Genomic DNA, 24,244 nt, shown 5'->3' on the forward strand with positions numbered 1-24,244 from the left:
ACCACCACTCCACCCCAACAACAACAGCCCACCCCCCCAACAACAACCCACCCCAATAACAACAGCTCACCACCACTCCACCCCAACAACAACAGCCCACCACTACTCCACCCCAACAACAACCCCCCAACCCTACAAAACCCACCACCCCCGACCCAACAACAACCCACCAACCCCCCCACCCCAACAACAGCCCACCACCCCCAACCCATCCTCCCCCCACCCCCCACAACATCCTCCCCAACCCATCCTCACCCCACCCCAACCCATCCTCCCCCCACCCCCCACAACAACCTCCTCAACCCGTCCTCATCCACCCCCCCCGTCCTCACCCCACCCCTCCCACTACAACCCACCACCCCCAATCTCTCCTCACCCCACCCCGTCTTCACCCCACCCCAACCCATCCTCACCACCACCCCCCACAACATCCCCCACCCACAACAACCCACCTCTCCAACCCGTCCTCCCCCCACCCCCCACAACAACCTCCTCAACCCGTCCTCACCCCACCCCTCCCACTACAACCCACCACCCCCAACCTCTCCTCACCCCACCCCGTCTTCACCCCACCCCCCACAACATCCCCCACAACAACCCACCCCTCCAACCCGTCCTCACCCCACTCCGCACGACAACCCACCCCCAACCCGTCCTCACCCCACCCCCCACGACATCCCCCACCCCCAACCTGTCCTTACCCCACCCCCCACAACAACCCCCCACCCCCAACCCGACCCATCCCCCACAACAACTCACCCCATCCAATCCAACCCACCTCACACAAGACCCCCCACCCCTAACCCTTCCTCACCCAACCCGACCCAGCCCCCACAACAACCCACCATCCCCAACCCATCCTCACCCACCCAACCCGACCCACCCACCAACCCACCGCCTAAACTGTCCTCACTCGACCCTGACCCACAACACCCCCCTAACCCTAACCCCAACTCCAGCACAACGCCACCCCCCCCCCCCCCCAACCCCACGACTCAATGCCTCTGCTAATGAGGGCAGCATACCAATCACCTTCCTCACCACCCTATCGACCTGTGGTGCCGCATTCAAGCAACTATGGATTTTGGTCTCTCTCTATTCATCAATATACCTTAGTGCCCTACCACTTACCGTATGTGTCCCTCCCTGATTTGTTTTCCCGAAATCCTCCCTTGTCAGGGTTAAATTCCATCTGCCGACACTCCGCCCAACCTTCCATGTGATCGCTAGCCTTAGACAATCTTCCTCACTGTCCACAACTCCATCACCTTGTGTGTCTTCTGCAAATTTACTAATCCTACCTTGTCCTCCTACATTCATGTCCTAGTCGTTAATGTATATCACAAACTAAGCTCAGAAAACTAAATGGGCTAAAGACTGATAAGTCTCCCGGACCAGATGAGGTGCATCCCCGGGTTCTGAAGGAGGTGGCTTTAGAGATAGCGGAGGCATTGGTGATAATTTTCCAGGAATCGATAGACTCCGGCATGGTTCCAGAGGACTGGAGGGTCGCAAATGTAGTTCCGCTGTATAAGAAAGGTGGGAGGCAGCATAAAGGAAATTACAGACCTATTAGTCTGACTTCAGTGGTGGGAAAGTTATTGGAATTGATCCTCAAGGATGGGGTTATTGGAATACCTAGAGGTGGAAGGCAAGATAGGTCCTATCCAACATAGTTTCGTGAAGGGAAGATCCTGCCTGACCAACCTATTGGAGGGGCGGTAGATGTTGTGTATTTAGACTTTCTAAAGGCCTTCAACAAGGTGCCGCATAAGAGACTGATTAATAAGATGAGAGGTCATGGAATTACAGGTAGGATAACAGAATGAGTAGAGCATTGGCTGGTTGGCAGGAAGCAGAGGGTGGGAATAAAAGGATCTCGTTCTGGTTGGCTACCGGTTACTAGTGGTGTTCCGCAGGGGTCAGTGTTGGGGCCGTTTCTTTTTACCTTGTACATTAATGATTTGGATGATGGAGTAAGTGGTTTTGTGGCTACGTTTGCAGATGACACCAAGATAGGTGGAGGAGTAGGAAGTATTAAGGAGACAGGAAGGTTGCAGAGAAACCTAGATAGTTTAGGAGAATGGGTAAGGAAATGGCAGATGAGATTCAATGTTGAGAAATGTGCAGTTGTACACTTTGGAAACAGAAATAAACGGGCAGATTATTATCTAGAAGGAGAGAAAATTCAAAGTACAGAAGTACAAAGGGACTTGGGGGGTACTCGTGCAGGATACCTTAAAGGTTAACCACCAGGTCAGATCAGTGGTAAGGAAAGCGAATGCTATGTTGGCATTCATTTCGAGAGGTATAGTGTATAAAAGTAAGGAAGTGTTGATGAGGCTGTATGGGGCACTAGTGAGGCCTCATTTGGAATACTGTGCACAGTTTTGGGCCCCATATCTTAGGAAAGATGTGCTGATGTTGGAGAGGGTTCAGAGGAGATTTACGAGGATGATTCCCGGAATGAAAGGGCTTACGTATGATGAGCGTTTGTCGGCTCTTGGACTGTACTCACTGGAGTACAGAAGAATGAGAGGGGACCTCATAGAGACATTTAAAATGTTGAAAGGACTGGACAGAGTAGACATGGCTAGGCTGTTTCCCTTGGTGGGTGAGTCCAGGACCAGAGGGCACAATCTTAGAATTAGAGGGTACAGGTTTAAAACAGAGATGAGGAGAAATTTCTTTAGCCAGAGGTTGGTGAATTTGTGGGATTCCTTGCCACATACAGCAGTGGAGGCCAGATCATTGGAGGCGTTTAAGGAAGAGATAGATAGATATCTAAATAGTCGGGGTATCAAGGGATATGGGGATAAGGCCAGAAATTGGGGTTAGAATAGTTTTTTTTTGCCCCCCCCCCCCCCCCCAATTTCTCATTTCTTTTTCTTTTTTCCCTTTTCCTTGGAGCAGACTCAATGGGCCGAATGGCCTACTTCTGCTCCCTTGTCTTGTGAAACAGCAAAGGTCCCAGTACTGATCCCTGTGGTACACCACTGGTCAATCATTGGTCAGAAAAACAACCCTCACCCGCCACCCTCTGCCTCCTATTACCAAACCAATTTTGAATTCAATTTGTCACTTGCCTTGGATCCCGTGGATGACCAGTCTACCATGCAGGTTCTTGTCAAAAGACTTACTAAAGTCCATGTAGATAACAGATACTGCACTCCCCTCATCAAGATGCTTGGTTGCCTCTTCAAAAAATTCAATTAAATTTGTGAGACAGTATTTCCAATTAACAAAGCCATGCTGACCATTCCTAATGAGTCCCTGCCTTTCCAAGTGAAGACTAGTCATGTTACTTTGTTTTTTTTCCAGTAATTTCCCTGCCACTGATATAAGACTCACTGGCCTGTTGTTACTTTGCTTATCCCTGCTGCCTTTCTTGAACAAAGATACATCCGCTGTTCTCCAGTTATCTGGTATGTCACCCATGGCCAGCAAAGATGCAAAAATCTGTCAGAGCCCCAGTAATCTCTCTTGATTCCCACTATAGCCTTGGGTACACCTCATCAGTCCCTGGGGATTTATTCACATTTATTTTGTTGAAGACATCTACAAGTCCTCCTTAATGCTAGTATGCTATGGAATATCATTGCCCCTATCCCTGAACATCTGCAACGTTTTTCTTCTTGGTGAACTATTAATTTCATACCTGGCCCACTTCCCCCAGCTCCACACACAGATTGCCCCTCAGGTCCTACTCTTTCCCTGATTACTCTTTTGCTCCTAATGTACTTATAGACTACCTTGTGATTCTCCATAATCTCGTCTGCCAGTGATATTTCATGGTCCCTCTTTGCCTTCCTAATTTCTTTTTTAAGAAATGTCTCCAAAAGTGTCTCCAACACTATAGTTCTCAAGGGTGTCTCCTGTTTTCAGTCACCTTTACCTTTTTTTTCTTGATCAAATGCTCAATATCCCCTGTCATCCAGAGTTTCTTTATCTTGCCATCTTTACCTTTCAAATTTAGGAGAATGTGTTGGCTCTGATCTCTCATATTTCCCATTTAAAAGACTCCAACTTGGATGTTTTACCTGCAAGCAGCTGCTCCCTATCAACTTTCACCAAGTCCTGTCATATGTTATTGAAATCTGCTTCCCACCCCCAATTTAGGACCTTGGCTTCTAGACCGTGCTTATCACTTTCTATAATCCACCCCAGAACCCTCTCACAGTGACTCCACCCCACCCTTGAGTGTGTGTGTGTATCCTCTCTGGGTCCCAAGTGATGTCATGTGTGTCTGTCTGGGTCCTGAGTGATGATACAGGTTGGTGAGTGTCTGTCTGTTTCAGGGTCCCAAGTTATATAGTATTGTGGTTTGAGTGTCATTGTGAGTGTGTCTCTCCCTGGGTCCCAAGTGATGTAACTGGTCCATTCTGTGTGTGTCTGTGGGTCCAGAGTGATGTCATGGATGTGTGTATTTTTGAGTCCCAAGTGGTGTCACGAGGGGCTGTGTGTCTCAGGGTCCCAAGTCCTGTCACAGGTGCATGTGTGTGTCTCAGGATCCCAAGTGTTGTCGTGGGTGTTGGGTTTCTGGTGACCCAAGTGTGTGTGTGTTTCTCTCTGGGTTCTGAGGCGATGTCATGGAGATGTGTGTGTGTATAAGTCTCTCTCTGGGACACCGCCAATGTCACGGTTGTGTGTGTGTCTGTCTCAGGGTCCAAAGTGATGTCACAGGAATTTGTGTGTGTTTGTTTTTGGTTCACAGCTTTGCGTGTGTGTGTCTGTCTGTCTGTCTCTGGAGCCTTTATTGCATCGAGCTCTGACTGTGAGGTCCTTGGATTGATTCTTGTGATTTAAACTCTGGGTAGATTCCATGAATAGCTGATAGGTGATGGCCTTTTATTCCCTAAAATCTGCTTTTCAGTCTGATTGAGGATGCAGGCCAGTAACCCCTGGGACCCAACGGCACCAAATCCAGCCGCCTGCTTTCTGCAGAAGTGTCTGGGATCTGGGATGTTGACACAGGTAAGGCTGGCTCAGCTCTTAGCTGAAGCTAATGTTTCTCGTACAGTGGATAATTGGTACATTTGTTTTTAAGTTGTATGTAATTTTGCTTTGCACACGCTCACCATCACCTTCTCCAGGGCATTTGGGGACAACAACAGGGAGAGCTTCTTGTGCCAGTACATAGATGGTGCTATTAGGGGTGGGGCTGTGCTAGACCATTTCCTAGGGCAGGGCAAGTGGATGAAGCCTAGCAGGCGAGCACTCTGGGGAGAGTGGCCGTAACTTGCTGACTTTCAAAGTAGTCATGGAAAGGGATTGCAATAGTCCAGAAATTGCGTGCTTGAACTGGGGAAAGGCTAATTTCAATTTCATTGGACAGGACATTGTGAAGACAGAAAGGTTTAGTTTAATTAGGCATTCATTAGCTTAATTAGTTCTGCACAACATCGTGGGCCGAAGGGCCTGTTCCTTTGCTGTACTGTTTTATGTTCAAATGCTGGAGAAACTCAGCAGGCCAGGCAGAATCTGTGAAAGGTGACATCAGTTCAAATTGGTCAGTGGAGCAGCTAGTGGTTAATTATGTGTTGCGAATAGCAGGGATGTGGATCATACCCAGTTGTCAGGCTGCACTAATGGAGAGAGAAAAACTGAGCCAATATCACAGGAATGCAGCAGGAATGTCCAGTCTTGATACAAATTTGGAGAATTTCGAGTCAGGAAGGCTGCGTAAAGTTGTTCATTTTGGAAAGAAGAACAAAAGAGCTGTTTAATTTAAATCAACACACACTGCAGAAAGCTGCAACATAGATTTGGAGATCCTTGTGCATGAGGCCTAGAAAGCCAGCATACAGGTAGTAGGGAAGGCCAATGGAATGCTGGCCCTTTGTTCAGCAGGGTTGGAGTATAGATGTCAGTCTTACTGCAATGTTAGTAGGAGCATAGTATCATGTAGCAAGATAACAGGCACCTGTCTACACTAATCCCATTTTCCAGCATTCCATTGATCTAAATACTTAAATGTTTCCAGATTCCAACAACCCTCTAGGTGGGGAAAAAAAAGTTACTCAAATCCCCCTGCACCTCCTATCCTTTGGCCTAAACCAATGGCCTTTGGTTATAGACATCTCTGCTAAGGGGATAAGTTTCAAACTATATTCTATCTATACCCCTATAATTTTATAAACCCCTTTCAGGTTTCAGCCTCCTCCACTCCAAGGAAAACAAACCCAGCCTCTCGTCATAACTGAAGCATTCCACCCCAGGCAACATCCTGGTGAATCTCCTCTACATCCCCTCGCATCTTTCCTTGCGATGGCCAGAATTGCACACTGTACTCTAGCTGTGACCTAACCAATGTCTTATAAAGTTGTACCATTACCTCACTGCTCTTGCATTCTCTGCCCCAGCCAATGAAGGCAAAAATTCTGTTTCCCTTCTTCACAACCATATTTACCTGTACTGCTGCCTTCTGAAATACTTGAACTTGTTCATCAAAGTCCCCCTGTCCCTCAGTACTTCCTAGGGCCCTGCCATTCACTGAAAGTATCCTACCATTATGGGTCCTTCCAAAATGCATCACCTCCCAGTTTTCAGGTTTAAATTCAATTTTCCATTTCTTTGTCCACCTTACCAACTCATTGATGTCACTGTAGCTGAAAACTACCCCCACTATTAACACCAATCTTTGTGTCGTCTATGAACTTAGTAATCATACCTTGTACATTCACATCCAGATCGTTACTGGGGATAACAAACAGTAAGGTCCCAGCATCAATGCCTACAGAACACCACTGGTCACAAAGTTCCAACCATAAAACCCTCCGTCATCACTGTCCCCTGTCTCCAAGCCAGTTTTGGATCCAATTTACCACATTCCTTGGATCCCAGGGACCAGTCTCCCACGTGGGACCTTGTCAAAGGACGTACTGAACCTTGTGCAGACAAGATCAACTGTGTTGCTCTCATTGGCACACTTGGTAACCTTCATTGAAAAATGAAATAAAATTAGTCACACAGAATCTTCCCTTAATAAAGCCATGCTGACTCTCCCTGACCAATCCCTGCCTCTCTGGATGCAAATTAATCCTGTCCCTCAGAACCTTTTACAATAACCATCAAGAGTGCTGGGAACAATTTTGTACCCCCTATTTAAGGAAAGATATTAATTTATTGGAGACAGTTCAGAGAAGGTTCATTAGGATGATCTTGGTTTTGGAGGGATGTCCTCTGAAGAAAAGTTGTACAGATTGGGTCTCTACATTGTTTTGCAGAATGAGAGGCAATCTTATTGAAATGTATAAGATTCTCAGGCATGAGAGTATAAATGCTAGAAGGATTGTTCCTCTCATGGGGAAGTCCAGAGCCAGAGATCATGGACTCAGTATAAGGGACTGCAGTGAGGATGAATTTCTTGAGGGTTGAGAGTCTTTGGAACTCTTTGCCACAGAAAGCAGAGGGGGTAGAGTCATAGAATTGTACAGCACGGAAACAGGCCTTTCAGCCCAACTCGTCCATGCTGATCGAGATGCTTTTCCTATCCATGTACCTGTCCAAATGCACGGTCATTGTACCTGCCTCAAAGGACCATATGTTCCACATACCCACCACCCTCTGTGGAAAAACTTGTACCTCAGATCTCCTTTAAATATTTCCCCTCTCACCTTAAACTTATGCCCTCTAGTTTTACACTCCCCTACCCTTGAAAAAGACTCAGACTATTCACCCTATCCATGCCCTATTGTATAAACCTCAGTAAGGTCGTCACTCAGCATCCTGTGCTCGAGTGAGAACAATCCCAGCCTATCCAATCTCTCCTTGTAACTAAAGCCCTCCATTCCAGGCAACATCCTGCTGAATCTTTTCTGCACTTTTTCTAGCCCTATCACATACTCTCTGTAGTGTGCTGACCAGAAATGCACACAATATTCCAAGTGTAGCCTAACCAATCTCTTGTACAGCTGCAGCATGATGCCCCAACTCTTGTACAAAAACTCCCTGCCTATGAAGACAAGTAAGCTAAGCACTACCTTATGCACCTATGTTGTCAGTTTCAGGGAGCTGTGAATTTTGCATAGCAAGGCCCCTCTGTACATCAATGCTCCTAAGGTCTCTGTCATTTATTGTATATGTCTGGCCAGTATTAGATGACCCAAAATGCATTACCTCACACTTGTCTGGATTAAATTCCATCTGCCACCACCCTGCCCAACTTTCCAGCTGATCTATGTCCCTTTTTATCCTTGGGCAACCATCCTCGCTGTCTAGGACTCCACCAATCTTTGTCATCAGCAAACTTACTTATCAGATCACAGACATTGTCATCAAAGTTGTATGACAAACAACAAAGGTCCCAGCACCAATCCCTGTGGTGCACCACTGGTTATAGACTTCCAGACAGAAAAACAACCCTCCACTACTACCTTCTGCCTCCTATCACCAAGCCAGTTTTGGATCCAGTTTGCCAAAACAGCTTGGACCTCATGCCCTAACTTTCTAGATCAAACTTCCATGTGGAACATTGTCAAAAGCCTTGCAGAATTCCATGTGTACTGTGTCTACCACCTTGCCTTCACCAGTTTTCGAAGTAACCTTCTCCCTTCCGCACTGCTCACTGACCTAGGGTTGATCCCCAGGCTCAACAGGTAGGTGTGAGGTGTTGCACTTTGGGAGATCAAATGTAAAGGGAAAGTACACAGTTAATGGCAGGACCCTTAACAGGTTGATATATTGAGGGATCTTGGGGTCCAAGTCCATAGCTCTCTGGCTGCACAAGTCAATAGGGTGGTAAAGGTGTTTGCTTTTATTAGTGGAGATATTGAGTTCAAGAGTCAGGAAGTTATGTTGCAACTTTATAACATTTTGGTTAGACCACATCTGGAGTATTGCATTCACTTCTGGTCACCCCATTATAGGAAGGATGTGGAGGCTTTGGAGGGGGTGCAGAAGAGGTTTATCAAGATGCTGCCTGGATTCGAGGGCATGTACTTATGAGGAGAAGTTGGACAAACTGGATTTGTTTTCTCTGGAATGGCGGAGGCTGAGGGAAGACCTGATAGAAGTTTATAAGATTGAGAGGCATAGATAAACAACTGGTATCTTTTTCCCAGAGTCAAAATATCTAATACTAGAGGACATGCATTTAAGATGAGAGGGGGAAAGTTCAAAGGAGATGTGCAGTGCAAGTTTTTTTTACACAGAGTGGTGGGTGCCTGGAATGTGCTGCCAGGGGCGGTGGTGGAGGCAGGTACAACAGACGCAAATTCATGTGCCTATCTAAGAGCCTCTTATGGGTACATGAATGTGTGAACCATGAGCAGGCAAAAGGAATTAGGTGTCATTAGCACAACATCGTGAGCCAAAGGGCCTGTCCCTGTGCTGTACTGTTCTATGTTAATCACTGAAGTGAAGCTGTTATCAAAAATTAGTGTCAGTGAACAGGACTCCAAATTGACTCTTACTTTGCCCTTTGGAAAGGCTTAGCAGGTCACTTGGGTAATGGGGTAATAAATACTTAAACAATAAATACTTGCTATCAACAAATTTAAATAAAGATGAGACCTCATGCACCAGCTATCATTTGAACATTGATTCCTCCCACATTCTGCTGGCTTTAACTAGCACACTTGTTATTACTTGGCAAGTTTCCTACCATCAAACCTTGACTTTGGTTGTGTTCCAGCTGTCCCTCTGTGGTCCTGTTCTGCACCATTGCTCTCTAGAGCACCATGGCCCGCAGCTCTGCAGAGACACTAGTAAATGGACATTGGATTTATAAGGTTCACTCTGGCTCCAACTAATGATATTTCCCCCCCACTGTAAACAGGAAGTTTTGGAATGGAACAAAGTACAGTTCGGAAACTCAGTGCCGTTTGTCCTGCGCTTCAAACAGCTGGATGCAGTTTCAAACACCAGGGCGGAACTTCAGCAGGTATAGGCCTTGATAATCGAGGTGATAAACCAAATCGTTCTGAAGGGCGGCATGCAGCAAGGAGAGAAAAAGTTTGCAAGAGGTCTATCAGTACATAAACTAACTTCCTCATTATTCGTGTAATGTTGTATAAGAGCAGCCACAGCACTGTTGGTTCCCCACAGTCCTTCCAAAGGTAAATGCAAGGAAAATGGACACTGAGCTAGGAAGGGTGACTGAAAGCCTGGTGGTTTTTGAGGAGGGTTTTAAACAAAGAAACATGCTGCATTTCTATCGCACCTTTTATTACCTTGGCCATGTAGAACCCTTTTCTGTCACTGGAGTAACTGCAGCAGCAAATCTTTCCTCAAAGATTTAATAATGACCAGATTATTTGCCTTTAGTTGTGTTGGTTGAGGGAGAAACTCTGATCAGAGCACCAGGGAGAATTCTGCTGCTCCACCACATACAAATCTTTTATTGGAAAAAGTGTCTGCCGTTTCATCTGGAGGGGGCAGCAGTGTTATCACTGTACTGGGCTCTTAGCTGGATCACGCCCTTGGTCTCTGAAATGGGAATTGCATCCATAACCTTTACGTTGGAGACAGTGTTGCAATGAGCTGTAGCTCTGCAGAGAGAGGCGGCTACACAAGGGTTTTAGTAGAGGTGGAGCATCACGAGTCTTAGAGCCTTACAGCACAGAGACAGACCCTTTGCCCCAACTGGTTCATGCTGAACAAGGTGCCTACCTGAGCTGGTCCCAATTGCCTGCCTTTTCCCATATCCCTCTAAACCTTTCCTATCCATGAACCTGTCAAAATGTCTTTTAAATTTTGTAATTGTACCTGCCTCTGACACTTTCTCTGGCAGTTCATTCTGTGTGTAAAAAGTTTTCCCTCAGGTCCCCTTTAAATCTTTCCCCTCTCACCTTAGTTTTAGATTCCCTTAACCTGGGGGGAAAGAAACTGTGACTATCGTGATTTTATAAACCTCTACAAGGTCACCCCTATGCCTCCCTTGCTCGAGGGAAAACAGTCGCAGCCTTTCCAGTCTCTCCTTATATCAAACTCTCCAGTCCTGGCATCATCCTTGTGAATCTTTTCTGCACCCTTTCCAGTTTAATTGCATCCATCCTAATATCTGCCTGTCTCCGTCTCTCTATCTCCTTCGTGATGGTAAATATCTGCCTTCCACTTTCAACGTTCTGTGCACACCTGCCTTCAGATCTCTGTTCCCATGCCCCTCAAGGAATTGTGCCTTTTACTTTATTGCCTTTTCTCATTCTTCCGAGTAACACTTTGCATTTTCCTGCATTACACTTAAGCTGCCATCTGCCTATTCCACCAACCTCTCTATATCTTCTTGAAATCTATTATAATCCTCTTACTAACAGTCTCTGTTCACAACCTTTATAGGTTTTGTGTTGTCTGCAGACTTGGAGATTATGCTGTGTACAATTAAGTCAAGGTCATTAATAGGAAAAGCAGTGGTTCTCGTACTGACCTGGGAAGCTCTCCTGGACACATCCCCTCTGAAACTAACCCTTTGCTTCTGTTGCAGCTTCCTGTCACTCAGTGTTTTATCTAAGCTGCTACATTTCCCTCGCTGACCCCTTTCTCCCCACCCACCCAAAAACAGTTTGCCTTTAACAAATCCGTACTGGCTTTCCTTAGTCAATCCACACCTGTCTGCAGTCCACAAGTAACTGCTGATTCTGTCCCTGATGATTACTCCCATCACTAGCGTCACACTGACAGGTTTGTAGTTACCAAGTTTATCCCTATGCTTTTTAAGGAGGGAATAATATTTGCAATTTTCTAGTCTTGAAGCACCAGATGTTTGGGAGATTGTACAATTTCCTTCCTCACTTGCCTCAGCAACCTACGATACCCCTCATGTGGATTGCCGACTTACTACTTTGAGAAGAGCTGGCCTCGCTGTACTTCATGGATTTTTGGTCATCCACAATCATATTTTACATCTACCTTAGACTGTTGTAGCATTTTCTTCCTTGGTGAACCACAGAATGATTACAGCCCAGAAGGCCAATCAACCCTGACATCTGCGCTAGCCCTCCACTAGAGCAACTCAAGAGCTTCCTCCCCCTCCCCCCCTACCCCGGCTGTTTCTCTGTAGCCTTGCAAATATTTCCTCGCCACGTATTTCTCCAATTCTCTCTTGAAGGCCACGATGGAACCTCCTCCACATCCGCAGGCAGGTGCTCCAGATTCCACCACACACTGTATGAAAAGGGCTTTGCTTGTGTGACCCACAGGGGTTGTAGTGTAAGGCAGGTCATTTTGAGTTTTGATTGGCTCCATCTCTCCTCTTGCTGCCTGTCATTGTTCACTTACCTCTACAATATTTTTGAATTCCTGTTTTTGTTTGCTGCCAGTCTTTTCTCAGGGTCTCCCTTTGCCTTTCTATTTCTTCCTCTTACTTCTATGAACTTCCTGTAATGGCAGCCCATGAGGTATTTGATGACTCTCAACTGTGTTCTGATGTGTCATTGATCTGCCCTTTCCTGCTTTATAAGTCTTTGGTCATCCAGAGAGATTTTGCTTTAATTGTGTTATGTTTCTGCCCAGATTGCAGAGACGTCATTTCCTTTAAGACCTTCCATGTTTAATTACAGTTCTGCTTGTCAGTCTTTGATTCTTGTTCACCTGGAATGGTCCTTCTCCAATTGACCATTTTTACCTTGGAGTGGTCTACATCCTTTTGCAAAGCTCCTCTAAACCATACAGTACTATGATCATTGTTCCCTAAATACTCCCACACTGACAATGATTCTACTTGGCCCGTGTCCTTTCCTAGAACCTAATCTAGCAATGCTGCCTTCTTCAAGGTTGGAGTTGTATCGGGCAAGAAAGTTCACCCAAGCACACTTAAAACAAAATCTCCTTATCTTTGTGTCTTTATATTGGGGATGTCTATCAGCAAATGTAGGATGTAAGCTCTGCATATTCATAGAACATAGAACAGTACAGCACAATACAGGCCCTTCAGCCCACAATGTTGTGCCAACCTTTAAACCTCACCTAAGACTATCTAACCCCGTCCTCCCACATATGCCTCTATTTTAAATTCCTCCATATGCTTATCTAACAATCTCTTGAATTTGACAAATATACCTGCCTCCACCACAACCCCAGGCAGCGCATTCCATGCACCAACCACTCTCTGGGTAAAAAAACCTTCCTCTGATATCTCCATTGAACTTCCCACCCATTACTTTAAAGCCATGCCCTCTTGTATTGAGCATTGGAGCCCTGGGAAAGAGGCGTTGGCTGTCCATTCTATCATGTCTCCTCTCATCATCCTCCACTCCAAAGAGAAAAGCTCTAGCTCCCTTAGTCTCTCCTCATAATGCATACTCTCTAAACCAGGCAGCATCCTGGTAAATCTCCTCTGCACCCTTTCCAACGCTTCCACATCCTTCCTATAATGAGGCAACCAGAACTGGACACTGTACCCTAAGTGTGGTCTAACCAGAGTTTTGTAGAGCTGCATCATTACCTTGCGGCTCTTAAACTCGATCCCTTGACTTAAGAATGCTAACATCCCGTAAGCTTTCTTAACTACCCTATCCACCTGTGAGGCAACTTTCAGGGATCTGTGGATATGGACTCCCAGATCACTCTGCTCCTCCACACTACCAAGAATCCTGCCATTAACTTTGTACTCTGCCTTGGAGTTTGTCCTTCCAAAGTGTACTACCTCACACTTCTCTGGATTGAACTCCATCTGCCACTTCTCAGCCCAGCTCTGCATCTTATCAATGTCCCTCTGCAATCTTTGACAATCCTCTACATTATCCACAACACCACCAACCTTTGTGTTGTCTGCAAACTTGCTAACCCATCCTTCTACCCCCTCATCCAAGTCATTAATAAATATCACGAAAAGCAGAGGTCCCAGAACCGATCCTTGTGGGACACCGCTAGTCACAGCCCTCCAATCTAAATGCACTCCCTCCACCACAACCCTCTGCTTTCTACAGTTCTACAATTCTACAATTCGAATCCACATGCTAAGCTTCCCTGGATCCCATGTCCTCTGACCCTCTGAAGAAGCCTACCATGTGGAACCTTGTCAAATGCCTTACTATAATCCATGTAAATCACATCTACTGTACTACCCTCATCAATCTGCCTGGTCACCTCCTCAAAGAACCCTATCAGGCTTGTGAGACATGATCTGCCCTTCACAAAGCCATGCTGGCTGTCCCTGATCAGACCATGATTCTCTAAATGGCCATAGATCCAATCTCTCAGAATCCTTTCCAACAGCTTGCCCACCACAGACGTAAGGCTCACTGGTCTGTAATTCCCTGGACTATCCCTACTACCTTTTTTGAATAAGGGGACAACATTTGCCATGCTCCATCCTCTGGTACCATTCCTGTGGACAACGAGGACTAAAAGATCCTAGCCAAAGGCTCAGCAATCACCTCTCTCGCCTCGCAGAGCAGCCTGGGGAATATTCCGTTAGGTTCCGGCGACTTATCTGTCCTAATATTTTCTAACAGCTCCAACACATCCTCTCTCTTGATATCAACATGCTCAAGAACGTTAACCTTACCAACACCGTCCTCGGCGTCATCTAGGCCCCTCTCCTTGGTAAATACTGGAGGGAAGTATTCATTGAGAACCTCACCCACTTCCACAGCTTCCAGGCACATCTTCCCACCTTTATCCCTAATCGGTCCTACCTTTACTCCTGTCATCCTTCTGCTCTTCACATGTGAAAAATGCCTTGGGGTTTTCCTTAACCCTACTTGCCAAAGCTGTTTCATGTCCCCTTCTCAAGTTCCTTCCTTGCTACCCTAGATTCCTCAAGAGACCTATCTGATCCTTGCTGCCTACACCTTATGTATGCTGCCTTCTTCCTCCTAACTAGATGTTCCACCTCTCTTGTCACCCACCCATGGTTCTTTCACCCTGCCATTCTTTCTCTGCCTCACCGGGACAAATTTATCCCTAACATTGTGCAAGAGATCCCTGAACAACAACCACATCTCCATAGTACATTTCCCTTCAAAAATGTCATCCCAATTCACACTCGCAAGTTCTAGCCTTATAGCCTCATAATTTGCCCTTCCCCAATTAAATATCTTCCTTTTCTCTTTGCTCCTATCCTTGTCCATGACAATGCTAAAGGTTAGGGAGCAGGTGGTCACTGTCCCCCGAATGCTTACCCACTGAGAGATCTGTCACCTGACCCGGTTCGTTAACTAATACTAGATCTAATATGGCATTCCCTCTAGTCGGCCTGTCAACATACTGTGACAGGAATCCATCCTGGACACACTTAACAAACTCTGCCCCATCTAAACCTTTGGTACTAAGCAGGTGCCAACCAATATTTGGGAAATTGAAGTCTCCCATGATAACAACCCTGTTATTCTTGCACCTTTCCAAAATCTGCCTCCCGATCTGCTCCTCTGTATCCCTGCTGCTACCAGGGGGCCCACAGAATACTCCCAGTAGAGTAACTGCTCCTTTCTTGTTCCTAACTTCCACCCATACTGACTCTAGCCAGGATCCTGCTACATTATCCACCCTTTCTGCAGCCGTAATAGTATCCCTGACCAGTAACACCACCCCTCCTCCTCTTCTCCCCCATCTCCCTATCCCTTTTAAAACACTGAAATCCAGGAATATTCAGCATCCATTCCTGCCCTGGTGACAGCCAAGTTTCTGCAAGAGCCACAATATCATAGTTCCATGGACTTATCCAAGCTCTCAGTTCATCACCCTTATTCCTGATGCTTCTTACATTTAAGTAAATGCACTTTAGCCCATCCACCTTTCTACTTTTATAGCCTGTACTCTGCTTCTCCTTCCTCAAAGCCTCTCTACATGTTAGATCTGGCTTTACTCCATGCACTTCTTCCACTGACCTACCACTCCGGTTCCCATCCCCCTTGCAAACTAGTTTAAACCCTCCCGAACCACCCTAGCAAACCTGCCTGCAAGGATATTGGTCCCCCTCGGGTTCAGGTGTAACCCATCCAATCTGTACAGGTCCCACCTTTCCCAGAAGAGATCCCAATGATCCAAAAATCTAAAACCTTGCCCCCTGCACCAACTCCTCAGCTACGCATTCATCTGCCATCTCCTCCTATTCTTACCTTTACTACCACGTGGTACTGGCAGCAATCCTGAGATTGCTACCCTTGAGGTCCTGTTCTTCAGCCTTCTGCCTAGCTCCCTAAACTCACTTTTCAGGACCTCATCCCTCTTTCTACCTATGTCATTGGTACCAACATGTACCACGACTTCTGGCTGCTTTCCCTCCTGCACAAGAATGCTGTGGATCTGATCAGAGACATCCTGGACCCTGACACCTGGGAGGCAACATACCATCCGAGATTCTCGCTCATGTCCACAGAACCTCCTGTCTGTTTCCCTAACTATCAAGTCCCCTATCACTATTGCCCTCCTCTTCTCCTCCCTTCCCTTCTGAGCAGCAGGACCAGTCCCAGTGCCACAGACCTGGCTACTGCTACTTGATCCCTGTAGGTCATCCCCCTCAACAGTATCCAAAGCGGAATACCTCTTTTTGCGGGGAACAGCCTCCGGGGTCCTCTGCTCTGTCTGCCTGTTCCCTTTCTCTTTCTCTCCCCTGACAGTCACCCATCTATCTGCCTCCTGGAGCCTAGAAGTACCTGCTCTAAGGGGGGGTGACTGCCTCCCGATGCACAGCATCTACATAACTCTCTCCCTCCTTGATGCTTTGCGGTGTTTGAAGCTGTAACTCCAGCTCATCAATTCTGAGCCAAAGTTCCTCCAGCCTCAAGCACTTACTGCAGATCTGGTCACCGTGCACCACAGCAGGGTCCACTAGCTCCCACATCATGCAGCTACAGCACATCACCTTGCCCTGCATCTGAACTATTTTTTTCTTACCTAGCTGTAGTCTACTTAAGTTATAACAATAACAGTAAACCTTACCTTTACGTACCAGCTACTCACCAGTGTCGTTGCAGATGGCCTCCGCTTCTTGATGCTAAAGCCTGTTGTGCCAAAGCCACTCACTCTGACTCCGTCCACTCTGACAATGGCCGCTCCAAAATGGCAACTCCGCTTGACACAACCTCCTTTTTATTGGCGCTTCTAAATTTGCCCGGACCTGCGAGGGACCCGCTGCTCCTTCGTCTCGCAGCTCCTGATTCACTCCTAAGTAAAAAGCCCGCAAAAACACAAACTTTTTAAAGGGTTTTAGACCCGACCTGTGAGGGACCCGCTGCTCCTTGGTCTCTCAGCTCCTGATTCACTCCTAAGTGAATCCTCAAAGAAGATTCTGGGGAGTTCTGTGAGACCCTCTTTCACTGCTCCCCTTCTGTGATCTCTGCTGCTCTCTGGCTCTACCCCTTCCCCCCACCTTTTTATACTGGCTATCTCCCCTCTTTCTTTCCAGTGCTGATGAAGGGTCTCGACCAGAAACGTCGACTGTCCATTTCCCTCTGTAGATGCTGCCTGACCTGCTGAGTTTCTCCAGCTCCTTTGTGTGTTGCTGCAGATTTCCAGCATCAGCAGTCTCTTGTGTCTTCACTCTGGGATACCGTGGCAGTGAAAGGTGCTATAGAAATGCAAAGTAAAGGCAAAATGCTGGAAGCAGCAGATCAGACGGTGTCTCCACACTGCAATCACTTTATTATGCAATGATGTAGAAGTGTGTATTCACTTAATCAGTCTGCTTTCCTATTTTCTGATGCTGTTTTGAATAAAACTCTCAACATACCCCAGTTAGATTTGAATTGTTGGATAGAGGTAGTCACTTGGCACCTGTCTACACTTCAGGGTCGATCCAAGTGGCTGTGCCTTGCGTGAGGGTGAGGAGGATGGGACATTGCAGAAGGGAGCATCACAGAAAACCCAATCTTGTCTTTGTCCAATGTTCACATTCAGACAGATGGTGTTGAACAGTGGGCTGATGGAGCAAGGGGCACTGGTCCAGATTTCCAGCCTGACTCAAGGCTAATCACCCAGCAAAGACAAATTAAAGCACTGTGTAGGCTGGGGAGTGTCACCACACCACAAACTGTTTGATTCTCAGCTATGTTCTGTTAATGTTTCTTCATTTCACTTGGCCATTAGAAATCTCTGGATATAAAGCTGCTGCAGTTGCAGAATGATACAGCAGATATTGCCCACCCCGAGTATCTAGGTAAGTGAGTCACACTTACTTCCGGGTCTGTAAAATATTAAATGGAGCATAACTGGATAGTTTGATGTATTGTTTGAAGTGATTGGAATCTCGTATTCAGAGTGTATCTTCCAGTAGGATATCAGATCTGTTTCAATGACATGCTGGTGTCTTTCATGTCATTCTACAATTTCACAAATTACCACACTTGCTAAGTTAAATTTCACTTGGATTTGAACTCTTGCTTGCCCAAAATCATAAGCAATAGTGTCCTATTTGTCTGCTTAAAAAAAAGTCTGTTTTTAGCTTAGAAAAAAATTGGACAACAGAAAATGCCAGAAACACTCAGCAGATCAGGTGGTATCTGTGGAGAAAGAGAGAGACAGTTAACATTTTCAGGAGATACATGATGCAGGGTTTCAACCCAAAACGTCAACAATTCCTCTACCCTCCACAGATGCTGCTAGCCCCGCTGAGTTTCTCCAACAGATTGTTTGTTGCTCCAGTTAACATTTGAGGTCTGGGACTCTTCATCAGAACTGAGAAAGAGAAAACAAGCGAGTTTTTAGTAACAGGTGGAGGTGGGGTGTGGAATGGGTAGAACAAATGGAATATCTTTGATAGGGTGAGACTAAATGTAGCAGTTAGTCTGTGTAACATGTTTCTAATAGTATGTCTTCAGACATGTCCATCTGGACAGATTGTACAAATAAGAAAACTGAGCCAAACAGCTCCCGCAACCTGGGACTGCTGCACCGACCCAAGAGCATCCTGGCCTCCAGTGCTGTCTGTGTGGACTTTGCTCCTTCTCCCTGTGACTATGTGGGTTTCCCCCGGGTGCTTCCGTTTCCTCCCAATCACGTGCAGATAGGTAGGTTAATTGGCGGTTGTAAATTGACTCCAGTGTACAGGCGAGGGGTAGGATCTGGGGGGAGTTGATGAAAGTGTGGGGTGAATATAAAATGGAATTGGTTTAAATGGATAGTTGGTGGTCAGCACAGACTCAGTGGGCTGAAGGGCCTGTTTCCGTGCTGTATGTCCTGTGACTCAGGGTGGTGGGAGTGTGCAACAAGCTGCCAGCAGAAGTGGTAGATGCAGGTTCATTTGTAACATTTAAGAGAAGTTTGGATAGGTACATGGACGGGAGGGGTTGGAGAGATATGGTCCAGGTGCAAGTAGATGGGACTAGGCAGAAGATCAGGTGGCATGGACTCGATTGGCTGAAGGGCCTGTTTCCCTGCTGTAGTACTCAATGACTCTGATTCAAAACAATGACAAGCAGAAATGCCCAGTTCTGGAGTTGAATTCCTGGAGCCTTTGTTGGGCCTCGTTGTAACAGTGTAGGAGGTCACGACAGAGAGTGAGCAGGATGGGGAATTAAAGTGGCAGGTAACAGGAAACTCAGGGTCACTCCTGCAGACTGAGTGCAGGTGCTTTGCAAAGTGATCAGCCAATGTAGAGGAGGCCACATTGTGAGCACTGAATGCAGTTCACTGAAGTGGAAGTGAATCACTACTTCACCTGAAAAGATGGTTTGGGTCCCTGGATGGTGGGAAGGGAAGAGGTGAAAGAACTGTGTTGCATCTCCTGCTTTTAATGTTCACAATGTTCCTATGCACTGAGCTTCCTGTTCCCAGCCACTTTAATTCCCCATCCCACTCCCATTCTGGCCTTCTGTACTGTTACACTGAGGTGCAAAGCAAACTTGCCAACCTCATTTTCTGTCTGGGCGTGTTGCAGCCTTCGGGACTCAATATTGAATTCTCCAATTTTAGGTAACTCGCTCTCTCCGTCTGTATCAGAACTGGCTGTTTCTACCTGTTGCCGTGTTGGCTCAGTTTCTCTGATTCAATTTGTGCAGTCTGGCCTTCTGGGCGTGTCCCATAACCTGACCTTTAGCAACACGTTATACTGACAAAGAACCCATGAACTCTATCTTGTTATTCCTCTTTTGCACTATTTTATTTATTTTTTGGTTACTTATAGTAATTTTTATGTCTTGCACTGCTGCAAAACAAATTTCACAACACAGGTCAGTGATAATAAATCTGATTCTGAAGAAGTTTATTCTGCTACTTAACTGCCAATTCAAATCATTTGGACCCCCCTTATGAGAGAGATTCCCTTTGTTCTACCCATCCCTCCTCCACCTTCTCTGCAACTGAAAACTACTATGTTTTTCTCTTTCCCAGTCCTAACTAAGGTCCAGGACCTGAAATATCTCCTTCCACTGACACTTCCTCACTGAGTGTTTCCAACATTTTCAGATTTCAGTTTTTCTGATTTTTCATTTATAATGTATTATGTTATAAGAGAGTGCAGAACAGACTGCCCAGAGAGATGGATAGTTGAGGAGATGCGTGAATGAAATAAAGAATGCTATGAGCCTATCCTTTCCTTTTGAGCCAGTGGCAACAGTCTGACTGTTTGAATACATTGGCTGGGTTTAGCATGTATTCAGTACAAATGGGCCTGCTAGGTTGTGAAGTTCAGAGCATCCTTGGTCCAGTAACAAAGGGTGTGGAGGAACCAGTGGATGTGGTTCAGGAAGCCTTTGTTTAATAGACCCTTGTGAATCACCTCATCAAAGTTAGACCACATAGGATGTGAGATAATATAACAGTGGATCAATACATTAATGGATATTTAAAATAATCAGGGGATCTAGGGTTAATACAGGAAAACGGTGATGAGCCGTGACCTTGGTGGAGCACGTTTGAGGGGCTGAATGTCGTCTCCTGTGGTATTTTATTGCTGGGAGGGAGAAGAGCAGCTGGTAGTGGATTCTGGGTGTTGCAGCTGTAACACCTCGTTAAGTGGATGATGCGCAGTGCCAGATACTTGACATGCTTCTTCGTTGTATTACCAGCTGAGAAGTACAAATGTCTCCAGCTGATGAACAGCCATCTGGAGAGGATCCTACAGGAGAAGATGATGCTTAAACAGCGACTGGTGAAGCCTGCTTGCCATCAGTGCCTGCCTGTTGAAGCCAATTGTCACAGGTAAGCTTTGGATCGTAGATCCTGGTACTTGGAGTATCATTAGGATAAGATAAGATATGCTTATTAGTCACATGTACATAGAAACACACAGTGAAATGCATCTCTGTGTAGAGTGTTCTGGGGGCAGCCCGCAAGTGTTGTCACGCTTCCGGTGCCAACATAGCATGCCCACAACTTCCTAACCTGTACGTCTTTGGAATGTGGGAGGAAACCAGAGCACCTGGGGGAAACCCACGCAGACACGGGGAGAATGTACAGTGGCCTTACAGACAGTGGCCAGAATTGAACCTGGGTCATTGGCGCTGTAATAGTGTTACGCTAACCGCTACACTACCGTGCCTCAAAAGCGAAATCTGCTACAAGTTTGCTGACCATTTTCAATTTGCTTTTACTATTAAGTCCAGTGAGCAGCATTGCATGTTTGTATCCAGAGTCCACAGCAGTGGATGGACTGAGAGCAGAATACTTCTCTGCTGTAGTCAGAGCATTGTTGTGCCCTGTAGTGGTCCACTCTATCTCACACCTACTTCCTGAACATCTTGTATCCTGGCATATTTAATGCACAGTCTGACCCTTCAAACATTTTAACTGCCACGCCACATCTTATAAAGGAAGACTTATTATTGGATCCTTCGGAAAGAGTTTTAAACTCTATTATGAAGAAAATTAAGATCACTTTTAATGAACCTTGGCTCTGCCCTGAGTCAAAAGACCATTGGTTTAAGCCCCATGAGCTTATTACTAGTCAGTGCAGTTTCTGGGGAGTCGCACAGCACAGAAACAGGCCCTTCGGCCCACCATGTCTATGCCGACCATCAAGTACCCGCCTATACTAATCCCACTTATCAGCACTTGGCCTGTACCCTTCCATGCCTTGGTGATTGATGTGCTCATCTAGATGTAGATAGTTGAGGTGTAAAGTTTTCATTAGGAACCAAATCCAAGTCTTTCGGTGCATGAATGCAGTTGACTTTTTTGGTCTTGAACAGTCCCTAATCCCTGTTTGTTCTTGCTCTTTTGTCTGTTTCTGAAACTTCTGTAGGTTTACCTGATTTTGTTGCTAATATCTTGTGTTCTCTTTGCCGTCTTAACTTCCTCCTTCCTTCACCTTCTCTAAGCATTCTGCCAAGTTGAGCTCTGTGCAAAAGGTTTCCTGTTTTACCTCCCCATACACTGTATGTTCCTCAACAGTCAGTGGGCAACAGACTGAAGCATCCTAACTCTTTTCTTAGTGGGAAATATTTGATCTCGGCCTTCTCTCTTTTTCTCAGTGAAGGCCTGTGGGAGTTGGATTAACACTGGCTAAGACAGAGTCAGTAACAAATGCCAAGCTTTCTCAGGAAACGGAGCCCTTTTTCTGCTGCACTTACCTTCCTGCACATCATGTTCCCCCAGATATGTCTCTGAGCTCCTGACAAGAATGGTTCAAGTTATTGAGCAACTTGACACTAATCTGCAGTTAATAAAAACCATCCCTCTGTTGCCACAGAAAGTGAAGACGATGGTAAGTAACTCAAAAAAATTTCCAGGCATATTTACAATTTTTTTTCCATTTTCCATACCCAATTTAACAGCATGAATTGAGATGCAAAATAAAGTCCCGTCTGTGTGTCCATGCCTGCCGCCCCCCATCACTTTATCATGCAGCAGCTGACCTGGGGTAATGCTATATGCTGGTGTAGAAGGAGCTTTACTATGTAACTAACCTGGGAGTACTTGGGTTAGTTAGAGGGAGCTTTACTCTGTGTGCCTCCTGTGCAGCACCTGTCCCGGGAATGCTTGGTGAAAGTGTGGAGGTATTTCCATGTATTGTGGCTGTCCCAGAAATATTCAGTATAAACACTGGTGTAAGAAATCAATCATCCATATTCTCCTTCCCAGCACTGATACCCATCCAGGCATGAGGAATAGATGGATGCACTATGAATGTATGTATGTTAAGCCTGTCTGTTGTACGTTTAGGAAGATCTGGTGGGGAGGATGGTGTCCGAGATACTGGAGCTGAAGGAAGTGATGGAGTTTATCATGAAGTGGAGGGAGCAGCAGAAGACCATTGGTTCGGAATACCTGGACTGGAACATTTGAGTCGCCCTTCTGGTTGGGATGGCACTTTTACCAGAGAAGCCAGCTGTTTGTGGAAAGAGTTTTTAAATTTTAAGATGAACTGCCAATGGATAGGTGCAGGGGCAGATATGCTTGTGACTGGCCTACCACTCAGCTGCTTCCTTGGTGATGGTTATGGGAGGTGTCTGGCTCAACACTGGAAACCTTCAGTGTCTGTGGAGGGAGATGGTGTAGATACGGACCTTTCGCCCTTCCCTATGCTTCAGTTTGTTTTATTTTGCCAGCATTTGCTTCCTCTCACCCAGATGGTTGTAGGAGTCCAGTTCTATGTAAAGCTACTCTGATACCACCTTGAAGGATGCCAGATCACTGTGCCACAAACACCCACCTGCTTGTTGCCCCTTGACCATCCGCATAGCTTCTAGTAGAGTTGCTGTCACAACTACCAAGTGTATTCTGGTGACCTCCATCATCATCCCAAGAATGCCAAAGCCTGTGATCAGAAGAGAAACACTGGGCCTTCTGCTTTGTCCTTTTCTCTTGAGACATCTGGTTTTCTGTGATCCTGGGTGGATCGGTGTTGGTCCATCTCAGTCAGACAGAGCCCCAAAATCACAAGGTACAAGTAGATCCTCTGTTGTTTAATGACTGCCTCATGGGCCTCCAAGGTTAATTTTCACGTTTTCAGAATTTGGCTGAAGTGTTGCACATTTGTAAATAAAGTTTGTAATGTTGAACATATTTTAGGATTTACTACTTAAGATGAGAAGGAGCACTAACTGGGAGCAAAGGTTAGACAACTTTTATGCTGTGGCTCCGTGTAGCATCCTGACCTGGAGAAACCTGTGTCATGGCCTGGATAGGTGCAGCTGTAACAGGGCTCTCTCCACGACGGAGCATTTCACTTCATCAAAAATGTTGCCACTGTCAGCAGCCTGACTTAGACAGAGAGCTACATTCCTTCATTGTTGCTGGGTCACTATCTTGGAACTCCCTATCTAACATCACTGTGCACGTACCTTCATCTCAAGTACCACAGTGGCTCAATGAAAAGCCCCACTGTCCTCGCCTTGAAAGTCTGAGGGGCAGCAGTTGAGAATTTTCTGCTCCATACACTGGGAGCTCGCTTATTAGTGAGCAATGCACGAGCTTCTACTCAGAC

At 46.1% G+C, this 24,244-nt stretch overlaps 1 protein-coding gene across 1 annotated transcript in view; it reads left to right on the forward strand.

The window, feature by feature from the left end:
* Positions 1-24,037, forward strand: part of haus2 (HAUS augmin like complex subunit 2) — a 27,875-nt gene extending 3,838 nt beyond the window's left edge. The window contains exons 2-7 of the mRNA XM_052031491.1: positions 4,874-4,974; positions 9,779-9,883; positions 17,968-18,037; positions 20,886-21,018; positions 22,414-22,522; positions 22,981-24,037. Coding sequence (XP_051887451.1) covers positions 4,885-4,974; positions 9,779-9,883; positions 17,968-18,037; positions 20,886-21,018; positions 22,414-22,522; positions 22,981-23,103 — 630 coding nt within the window. The 5' untranslated portion in view covers positions 4,874-4,884 and the 3' untranslated portion in view covers positions 23,104-24,037. The remainder of the gene's footprint in view (positions 1-4,873; positions 4,975-9,778; positions 9,884-17,967; positions 18,038-20,885; positions 21,019-22,413; positions 22,523-22,980) is intronic.
* Positions 24,038-24,244: the final 207 nt, after the last annotated feature.

The sequence above is a fragment of the Pristis pectinata genome, chromosome 1, assembly GCF_009764475.1.
Source record: "Pristis pectinata isolate sPriPec2 chromosome 1, sPriPec2.1.pri, whole genome shotgun sequence".
Classification (NCBI taxonomy): Eukaryota; Metazoa; Chordata; class Chondrichthyes; order Rhinopristiformes; family Pristidae; genus Pristis; species Pristis pectinata.